The sequence below is a fragment of the Mizuhopecten yessoensis genome, unplaced genomic scaffold, assembly GCF_002113885.1.
Source record: "Mizuhopecten yessoensis strain PY_sf001 unplaced genomic scaffold, ASM211388v2 scaffold1539, whole genome shotgun sequence".
NCBI classification, from domain to species: Eukaryota; Metazoa; Mollusca; class Bivalvia; order Pectinida; family Pectinidae; genus Mizuhopecten; species Mizuhopecten yessoensis.
This window is the reverse complement of record NW_018404097.1, coordinates 1,834,167-1,845,774: the sequence shown is the minus strand read 5'-3', so window position 1 is coordinate 1,845,774 and position 11,608 is coordinate 1,834,167. Positions and strand designations below refer to the sequence as shown.

Here is an 11,608-nt window from a genome sequence, read left to right as displayed (position 1 = left end):
TCAACACTTTTAATTTAGATATACAGTCACAGGTATGTATATGACAGCAATATCATACATGCCGATTTAAAGTGTTCTGAATATTGAACTACCTTGAAGGTCAGAGTACCGTGAAGATAGCAGTTGACTTTGAAGCTAGTCGTACTTGCATGCAGCAATAAGGAAGCCAAACGATCTTGTTACAAATATAAGATTTTGGGCGATATCAACACATTTTGTTCGGTGACTAAGCCTCTGGTACAATGGATATGTATTAGGTGTGTAGTTACATGCTGTTGTGTTACAGTGACAAATCGTCGTAGGGATGTAACCAGGAAGTTACGGTAGAAATTTTCCGGCTGTGCGAGTGGGGTTTTAAATAGACCCGGAAGTTATGAACTAAATAAAATTTGAAAAGTGCATTGCTGTAAGGGTAAACAGTTCTCGAAATGATGAAAGCAGTGAAGAAGGTTTTATAAGTACAGAAGTTTAAGTATGAAGGAGGCTATCAGGACTGGTTGGTTGGTGGTGCTGGTTCTGTCTCCCGCCTGTCTCAGTATTCCGGCTGGTTTGTATACATTTGGATTATATATTTTTTCCGAAAAATTATGTGTGTTTCAGGTATTCCTACCTTTCTAGATTTTCTTGTCGACCCCTGAACATGTTATCACCTACTTGTATCCCACATTAGTTTATTACCCAGGTTAAGTTCACAGTCATTCATTTAATTGTTTCCTATTCTGTGCGCATGGCCCCGTTCCTGATAACTTAATAGCAATTACAGGTGGAGAAACGCTTTGTTAAATTTGATATAAAGCATAATATTGATGCATGAAAGTAAGAAACTAAATTCAATAAATGATTTGTCTACCGACCTACCCTTTTTTTTTTGCATGTTACCTGAAACACACATATTGTTTTTAGCCTCGTATACAATCTGTCTATGCAATACAAACTTGAATTGTAAACGGAAAGTTTATCTCCATAAACGTAAGGATTTGTCTCTTGTGAAAATGGGTTTGAAACGTTATATTTTCAATGGATACTTGCAAGAGGCTTACTAATAATAGAATGCAATTATGATTTTGAACTTAACATTTTGTACAAAATAACCAACGAGTATTCAACATTTAGTGAAACACACATTTCCTAGTTCATATATGTTGCATGTATAAATGGTTCGTGGAATCGCGAAGAAAAATCAGTGGGGTTACAAGTATACAGCTCCTTTTAAAAAAGAAGATCGACACAAATGTTTTCATTCTACTTTTAGTTTATGTCAGTTAAAGGACCCTTACACAGCACAGGAACGCGTTATGATACACATGTTTAGGTGTATATACACAGACTCACTGTATGGTATTCACGGAGTTATACGTATGAATACATCAACACAATACCCCCATACCCAGACTCAATAGATTGTCACATAACACAGGTGTCCGATGTCTTCCCTGTTAGTTACACATTCTAGTCATCTAACAGACAATAGTTAAGGGATGTAGATGGATATTTATGCAAATTTGAATCGGTTACAGTTATCAAATAAACTTTGAAAACACCTGTTTGATTTTATAGATATCATAAGTAGGTAATATGTTTATACCGTGATATCCACAATTTCAAAGCAGGTGTTTTTAAAGTTTTGCTTTCTTTCTATTTTGTTTTTGTCTTCAAACACACACATATGTACATTATTAACCCTGTTAACTGTTATATTTTTTTACTTCTTACACAATCGAATTATCTTTTCAGATTATCTGATAACTGGTCCTCGTGACAACGACACGTGCGCGGCACTAGGAGGGGTTTGTCAGAATGACAGTCTGTACTGTACCGGGTCGTACTTCAGCAATAAGTGCGCAGGTCCAGTCACGACCAGGTGTTGCACGAAGACCATCACGAGTAAGTTCATCGTTAATTGAGTTAAAAAATAAACATTTTCAATATATGCGCATGTACATGTGTATGTTGTTGTGGCACTGATCAAAATAGACATACAGATTTTGACTTAAGTCCTGATAGCGTCATGATTCTTGGGTCACGTATGCGTTTCTTTATTCATGATACAAACGCAACGCATTATTTAATGAGGCATTAGTTATCAGCCAATAAAGATTCTTCTAAAGTGGAAAGATATATCATATCACTAAATTAGATACATATACTGCATTTAGGTCGAGTGTTTTTTTTTTTATATTACTTACTTATACAATACACAATATCAATATTTCTAAAATGACATGTTAGATGTCACACCTCCACGGCTGTACTTCCGGCTAGGATCGATTGAGAATCCCCTGTTTTTGTTTTCACAAAGTTATCCTTTCGAGCATATTATAAACTGAATGCTACTTTTGCAGTGTATCCATAACTTCCTGACTTTTTTATGTCACGCTATGGTGTTTTAATTTGTTATTCATTTCTTCAAGTTCGTGACACAAAGGAGTGCAAGGACGTAATGATAATATCACGTGACTCTTGGGGAGCCCGTCGTCCTGTAAAGGTGCTTCCCCTAAAAACACCGGTTGGGGACTTCTTTATTCACCACACGGACACCAAAAACTGTACGTCTTCCGACAAATGTATCAGCATCGTCAAAGGCATCCAGAACTTCCACATGAACGATAGACGTAAGTATCATCTGACGAGCCACAAAGACACCCGTTATATCAGCTGTTAGTGCTCTCTAAGTCCGTGGTGTTTCATTGTGTTTTGTGCATCCGTGTACATGTAACGCATTTCCAACTATGTGACGTTCTGTAGAAGAGATAACATCTTCTATTAAATCATAAGGACACAAGTATTGCCGTACTCAAAATACTTTATTTGAATATCGACGTTTTGGAAATATTTCTTAAGATCGATGTTTCAATTGATATAGCATCAAACAAACAGCTTATATATCTTACTACTCTTGAATAGTGTATCTAGTTTTAACATATTTCAAATATTAATCGGACTTTCATCAGACACTTCGTGTTAGTGAAGCAGACGACAGCAAGGACGTATAGGCTTGATATGAGATAATGTTACGTACTATTATTATACTTCTGGAAGGGATATGGGTTAATTTAATTAATCATGTTTCTCTCTTACTTCCTCATCATGCCACGTGATAATCGCGGGTAAACAAATGATCATGTTTCACTACAACAAGGACATTATATATAATGTTCTACGTTTGGTATTTGATACAAACTGCTTGTATTTTATATCATTAACAAGTCCGGTTGAATAAAGTTTCAGCGACCTCTAGAAATATGTGTATGCACTTCTTGCTAGTAATGCATGTCTGTATACATTTCCAGATTGGTCGGACATCGCTTACAGTTTCCTGGTAGGTGAGGACGGTCACGTTTATGAGGGGCGTGGCTGGAAGACAGTAGGATCACATACCCTCGGATGTAACGACGTGAGTTTGGCGGCGTCTATGATCGGAGATTTCAACGACATGCTACCAAATGCAGCAGCATTGTCCGCCGTCAAACGTTTGATCACGTGTGGTGTCGAGATCGCACGACTAAGGACAGACTACAGCCTGTTCGGACACAGAGACGTGCGCGACACCGACTGTCCTGGAAACGCTCTGTACAAGAATATGTCATCCTGGACACACTTCCATCTCCATGGTCCAGGATGTCCTAAACTCACGTGATTACAGTCCGTGTCTTGTAACGCTTCTTGTTGAAGCTTTTGGACAAAATACCTTAATTTTGTGTACTTCCATTAAAACGCAATATCACCATTATGACGTTATAGCACACTAGATAAACTGTCGTTGCATTGTGACTTCGCGTTGATTTTCTTTCTATAGTTCATGTGTGTATGTTAATTGTTTCTGACTATATTGTTTATGTAAACTTTGTATTCGAGGAAAGCAAGAGAATAAGATAGTAAACCACGCTCTCTAATACATCAATGACGTCACAAGTTGTTATTTTGTTGTTGTTTAGAATTAAAACGCTGTAGCAGCTGTTTCATATCCTGCATGTGGTACTTATATCTATCCTTGAAGTCTCCATTGTTTAGGGGCCGCAGTGGTCGAGTGGTTAAGGCGTCTGATAATCTCAATTCAATTCTTTTATTCTGTAAGCCATTTCGGCTTATAAGACAAATTACGTGTGTACAATACAGTTATTATATAACAATTACATACATAGCATTCATGCAATTGAACATATACATGTAATAAGGAGAGTAATACATGCCAGACACACATATATATATAGGACTATGATACTCGAGAACGTTGCTTAAATGCGAAATGTATGAATTTTCCTAGATTGTTTAGTTCTTTAACATTATTTACACAAGTAATTGTATAAGTTTAAACACACTTGGTTTACGATAATAGTATGGCTTTAAGTATTTAGAGCGTATGTTGCAATAAAATGGACACTTCAAAATAAAGTGAAATTCGTCCTCTATATCATTGAGATCACATAGTTCACATAACCTTTCGGTCCTAGCAGTATTCGTATATCTCCCACTTTCTATCTTAAGGTTATGTGATGATAATCGAATACGGGAGATATTTTTCTTATATAGTTTGTCAATAAGTTTTCTTAAATAAAATTGTAAATCAAAGTTGTCTACCAAGTGTTGATACAATGATCCTTTGGACGAATTTCTTATATTTGACAATATTTCTTGAGTATGAATATCATAAAATGTGTGTTCTATAATTTTATACATAACCTTACTATCATAGTTGCTGTTCCATAAATACCCCAAACCTAGTAAATTCAGTTTTTGTCTTATTTTCATAATCCAGTCATCATTATCTAGATTTCTTTGTTCGTAACATGCTTTGAGTATACAATTGTCGGAGTCTTTGACTTTGATCCAGTATTTCAATATTTTCAATTTTCTTGCAACATGCATCGGAAGCCTGCCTAATTCAAAATATACCAAGTCATTACATGATTTCTTACCAACACCTAAAATATTATTACAAAAACAGGTATGTACTTTTTCAACTTCCAACGCTCTGTGAAAACCCCAAATTTCACTCGCATATCCTATTACACTGCTAATATACGTATCAAACACTGAACATAACGTTTGAGTGTTGAAATTGTGGTTTCTAATTTTGTTATATAAAGCAAAATATGCCTTTCGTCCTTTTTCGGCAGCATGTTGTTGCGTTTTACTGAATTTTCCATTGAAGTTAAAAAGCATGCCCAGATAGTTAAACTCATTCACTTGTTGCAATGCATTATTGTCATAGTACCATTTTGCTTCATTTCGCACAATCCCTCCATTTCTAAATATTACTACTTAATACTTTCCGATATTCAGTGTGAGTTTCCATTCCATATTGTATAATAACAATGTATCTAGCATATGTTTTAGTTCTTGAGGTTATTCTGCAATTAAGACGGAGTCATCAGCATCCATTAGCAAAAATATGGATATCATTCCTAACTCGACAGATGAACAGTTTTGATTTATAAAATGCATTTCACAATCATTCACAAAAAGACTACACAGAATCGGTGAGAGTACTTCCCCTTGAAAAAGACCGATCTTCTTGTTGAATACGCTGATATACAACCATTATATTTTACACACGATTTGACATTTTCGTACAATGATGTTATAATTCTAAGTACTTTACCAATCCATGCTTTATTAGTTTATACCAAAGTTTACTTCTGTCAATAAGATAAAATGCTTTTTTTGTAGTCTACAAAACAGCAGTATAATCTCTTCCTTTTCTTTAAAGTTCTATTAATCAGCGATTGTAAAACAAAAATTGCATCAACAGTTGAAGTTCCCACTTTAAAAATAAATTGGGCATCTGTGATAATCGAATGTTCTTTATCCCATTTGAGCAGTCTCTTGTTTAATATGGACGTTATACCTCTATAATTGCCAACAAAGTTTACATCACATTTCTTGTGTATTGGAACTATACTGCCACGTGACCATACATCAGGGGAAAAACTTGATTTTTTTTGGTTAAAAGTTTGATTATACATGGCAACATAATTTCCTCGCAATCTATAAATAATTCGTTTAAAATGTTATCTTCACTGTAACTCTTGTCTCTTTTCAAATTCAGTATAACAGTGCGAATTTCGTCTATAGTAAATGGTTCATCCAGTTTTTCGAATACCGAGATATTTGAGTTATCCAGTGTGTCTTCAAGATCATCGTAAGGTGCATTATTGTCATCGCCACTTAATGTTTTAAAATATGCTAAGAACTCGTTAATACCAATATTCGATCGAGTGCTAGTACTGCGACTCCTAGAGAAATATTTATAAAATTTCTTAGGGTTAGACTTTCTAAGATACTCCACCATATCACCTTCTTGGCGTAAGTATTGTCTCTTAAGTTTATATTCCATTTTTTTGTACGATTTTTTCTTCCTTACTAAGATTACATGATTATCAGCGGACTTGTTAATATTGAATTCAAATAAGGCAATCTTGTACTCCATATATCTATTTTAACATTCGTCATCAAACCACGATTTGTCGTCTTTCTTTGGCTTATTATTATATTTCTTTTTGCAATTCGTAACTTTCACATCACAATTAGGTAACACGACACCATTTATATCAATACATTTTTTTTCTACACAAACAGGCATATCACACGTACTCATTAGATCCGTGACTATTTCATTTAGGCCAGTGGATATAATATCAACATTATTACGGTTCCATTTGACTGTTTTTGGAACATTTCTTGTACTTAGCGTTTTATCTTCATCATTCACATTTAGGTAACTACAATCAAGAGCAAAAGCCAAGACTAGTCCCAATGTTGTTCAAAAATGTAAAGCTTCCATTTAAGTCGCCTGCATGGCGACCATTTACTATACGTAGATTTGTCGTTTTGCATAATGTTAATAATCGCCTCCCGTATGAATTTACCTGTTTGTCCATATTACTACGAGTGCATATTGCTGTATCGTTATTATAATCAAAGGCTTCCATAGTGTCCACCATAGTTTAACCGAGACCGTCATTGACAATGTAGTCAGACCTCGTTCCAGTTCTGGCATTAAGATCTCCTAATACGTATAGATTACCATTATGTTTATAGATTTACATTTGCTCCCGCGCCGTCCCATTACAACAGTGTGAGAGGGCAGTTGTAATTATATAGGCTATAATTACAACTGCTCGACTATAATTACAACTGCCTGTTTCAGGTGTAGGATTATGTAAACAAACAAAATGGCCGCCTGAAATGTATTTTGAGGCAGGGCAAATGTTTTTTGTAGGAATATGTCTTAAAAAAGAAAAATATGTAAATATAAAAAATAACTGGTTGTCTGGATGTAATTATTGGTAATATAATTACAAGCGGCCTCTGGCAAATCTACCATAAAACCCTAGCGGGTTTTATGGGATTTGCCAGAGGCCACTTGTAATCAACCAGTTATTGTTTAAATCTTATCATGTCATGGTAAAAAATACTATTTTCTGGTGGAAAATAACAAAAGCACAAATATAATGGTTGATCATTAAGGCTGATTTCTAACCAAAGTATACAATCGTATATATTCTCTACCAATTGTATTTTTTTTCTCCATGTGCATTTTATAAAAATTTACCATTCCACCGCCTTCACCCGTCGTTCTATGGTATATGTGTTTGCAATATCCGGGTAACTCAATAACGTCATTATCCGTGCTCGTGATCCAGCATTCGGATAAACAAATGACATCATGTTTTGATAAAATTTGTACAAAATCATCGTCACCCAGTTTGCCAACTAGTCCCTTTCCGATGTTCCATGATACAATGGAGAGTTCACTCTCCTTATTGTCCTACCTTGGTCGTGCGTTGACCCTACTGTAGGGTGGTAGATGGGGGTTCTCGCGTTGTGGTTGCGGGTCGGTGGTTATTTCTCCGGGCATTTCGGCTTTCCTCCATTAACAAAACCTGGCATGTCCCTAAATGACCATAGCTGTTAATAGGGCGTAAAACACAAACAAACCAAACTGATCCTATGGTTAAGTGTCGATTAGGTTAGAATCACCTGTCTGTTTTCATAGCTGACATCTTTCATTCCTCATTGCTCTTCTCTAAACACTATTTTATTCGTTTAACTATTGTATATGAATTCTATACGAAGGCCCTGTGTTTAAAGTGTGCCTTTTAAAGATTTATCGTAAAAAATACAACATGTTACATTGTCTGAACATATTTACTTTTTTCAGATAGCTTCCATTGTTCTATTTTCTTTGTTGATCACATCGTGAGTAGTGTCCTTTCTAACCCCGAGGACCTTTTTTGCTATGTTCTTAGTAATGTGACTTCAACAACCTTATTTCCTTTATTTTATGTTAACGTAGATCAGCATTTCTGATATTCTTTCTGAATTTTATATTCGTCCGGTAGGAATTCCAATAGCCAGTTATCTTACCATTTTTTAAACCAATCCAAGTCATCGCCTGGATTAATTAATATGTTGCTGCGTTGATTGTTCCTGGTAGGTCATTAATATAAAAATAACAAATAAAAACTCAGTCCTTAACAAATATAAACTTCCAAAAACAAAAGAAAAATATATATAAATAACATAAAACAACGGCCCTAAAACGCTTCCCTGTGAAATTCCAACTCGCTACACTTTATCCATTTCATCGTTTTCTTCGTGCTGATCCTTTTTATTGAAACCAATATGTAGCATCTATTTTTTATTTGCTGTGATAACCCGTGTGACTTTAATTTACCTATGAGTCGTAAACAGGGACGGTGTCAATGCGCATGCTTTCATGAGTTTAAAACAAACTGCTTAGATTGTTTCTGATCGATAACCTCTGTCAAATTGTTAAGGCTCCAGTAAATAACGTCCTTTAGCAAATCTATTCTGATGTCTAATTTACATAATAACAGTTACTTTCCACAGTTTACGGCTTTCACATTTACTGGAGTTTAGTTTCCTAGTATATCCGTGCTCCTTTTGCCGTGTTGCTGTTATGTGAACCTCCTCCGAGCTATCAGGAAGCTCTCTTGTTTCAAGTACACTATTTACGATTTTTACAAAAAGGTGTCTTTAAGATATACACTGTTTCCTTCAGTACTTTCGGGTTAACATCATCTGGCTCTGGTGATTTTGATTCATTTAGTAATTCTTCCTCTGACATTTCTCTAGCAATGTATGAATTCTGTTTGGTAAGGCAGTTCCTTTTCTACGGCGTAATTGGCTTAGTGCCTAACAGAGCGATTTACGTGATCGGTGACTTCACAATTGTTCAGACGAAGCAGCGTTAAAATAGACAAAAGATAATGTTAGACTTGCACACTCTATGTTTCTTCGTCAAATACAATGCATTGTAGTGTGAGGACAAGTACACGTTTTGTACAGTCCCCCAAATTCCCTGGACTCATTTTTGGAGAGTAATGGGGATACAGATACTGTTTAGTTATAGTCTTTGATGGACTTGAAGGGAAGTTCATCCAAGTGTCTTTCCTTCAAGTTGTCTGGAGCTGAAAACGTTCAGTAGAACCACAGAGAATCCCGATTCCGTCTCCCGACTCCATACAAAACTGATGTTTAGGATGGGTATCAGTAAGGTGTTATGCACGTTGACCACAGTAGGTATTTTTAGACCTTGCCTGAAGACAGTGTCTCATATTTGGAAGTAATAACAAGTAACTGTGTCAAAGTAATTAAACTGGGTGACGAATTGACTTTACAACACTACATTGTAATGGTCAGCAAAACATCATTTCATTGTAACGATAAGCTGATACAACACTACATTGTAACGATAAGCTGATACAACACTACATTGTAACGATAAGCTAATACAACACTAAATTGTAGTGATAAGCTAATACAGCATTACATTGTAACGATAAGATAATATAACACTACATTGTAATGATAGGATAATACAACACTACAGTGTCACGATAAGAAAATATAACACTGCATTGTAGTGATAAGTATTTCAACACTGTATTTTTAATGATAAGCTAATACAACACTACATTGTAATAATAAGCTAATACAACACTACATTGTAATAATAAGCTAATACAACACTACATTGTAATAATAAGCTTATACAACACTACATTGTAATGATAAGCTAATACAACACTAAATTGTAGTGATAAGCTAATACAACACTACATTGTAGTGATAAGCTGATCCAACACTACATTGTAATAATAAGCTGATACAACACTAAATTGTAGTGATAAGCTGATACAACACTACATTGTAATAATAAGATAATATAACACTTCATTGTAATGATAAGATAATACAACACTACATTGTAGTGATAAGCTAATACAACACTACATTGTAATAATAAGCTAATACAACACTACATTGTAATAATGATAAGATAATACAACACTACATTGTAGTGATAAGCTGATACAGCATTACATTGTAACGATAAGATAATATAACACTACATTGTAATGATAAGATAATACAACACTACATTGTAGTGATAAGCTGATACAACACTACATTGTAATATTAAGATAATATAACACTTCATTGTAATGATAAGATAATACACCTCTACATTGTAGTGATAAGCTAATACAACACTACATTGTATTAATAAGCTAATACAACACTACATTGTAAGGATAAGCTGATACAACACTCCATTGTAATAATAAGCTGATACAACACTACATTGTAATAATAAGCTTATACAACACTACATTGTAATAATAAGCTGATACAACACTACATTGTAATAATAAGCTGATACAACACTCCATTGTAATAATAAGCTGATACAACACTACATTGTAGTGATAAGCTGATACAGCATTACATTGTAACGATAAGATAATATAACACTACATTGTAATGATAAGATAATACAACACTACATTGTCACGATAAGAAAATGTAACACTGCATTGTAGTGATAAGTAATTCAACACTGTATTTTTAATAAGCTAATACAACACTACATTGTAATAATAAGCTTATACAACACTACATTGTAATAATAAGCTAATACAACACTACATTGTAATAATAAGCTGATACAACACTACATTGTAATGATAAGCTAATAGAACACTACATTGAAATAATAAGCTGATACAACACTACATTGTAATGATAAGATAATACAACACTACATTGTCACGATAAGAAAATATAACACTGCATTGTAGTGATAAGTAATTCAACACTGTATTTTTAATGATAAGCTTATACAACACTACATTGTAATGATAAGCTGATACAACACTCCATTGTAATAATAAGCTGATACAACACTACATTGTAATGATAAGCTGATACAACACTACATTGTAATAATAAGCTTATACAACACTACATTGTAATAATAAGCTGATACAACACTACATTGTAATAATAAGCTAATACAACACTACATTGTAATGATAAGCTAATACAACACTACATTCTAATGATAAGCTTATACAACACTGCATTGTAATGATAGGCTTATACAACAAACACTACAGTATAATGATAAGCTAATAAACCACTACGTTGTAACGACACGCTAATACAGAACTGTATTGTAATGAGAAGGGTTTTTTAAACACTTGATTGCAATGGTTAACGTTTGAAAGTATTATAGACCCATTTACCAATATTCTTTTTCTGCTTGACTTCCCTGTAATCTTGAAATCACACGAAT

At 34.4% G+C, this 11,608-nt stretch overlaps 1 protein-coding gene across 1 annotated transcript; it reads left to right on the top strand.

The window, feature by feature from the left end:
* Positions 1-350: 350 nt before the first annotated feature.
* On the top strand, positions 351-4,721 carry LOC110464979 (peptidoglycan recognition protein-like). The gene is made up of 4 exons (XM_021520516.1): positions 351-547; positions 1,735-1,884; positions 2,412-2,612; positions 3,291-4,721. Exons 1-4 carry the CDS (start codon positions 475-477, stop codon positions 3,635-3,637), a joined length of 771 nt encoding a protein of 256 aa, XP_021376191.1. The 5' UTR covers positions 351-474; the 3' UTR covers positions 3,638-4,721.
* Positions 4,722-11,608: the final 6,887 nt, after the last annotated feature.

Excerpts from the sequence above, each read along its gene's own strand:
- LOC110464979 (XM_021520516.1), top strand. The coding sequence starts at position 475 with ATGAAGGAGGCTATCAGGACTGGTTGGTTGGTGGTGCTGGTTCTGTCT. Across the intron at positions 1,885-2,411 it reads TTGCACGAAGACCATCACGA|TTCGTGACACAAAGGAGTGC; the intron begins GTAAGTTCATCG and ends CATTTCTTCAAG. Across the intron at positions 2,613-3,290 it reads CTTCCACATGAACGATAGAC|ATTGGTCGGACATCGCTTAC; the intron begins GTAAGTATCATC and ends ATACATTTCCAG.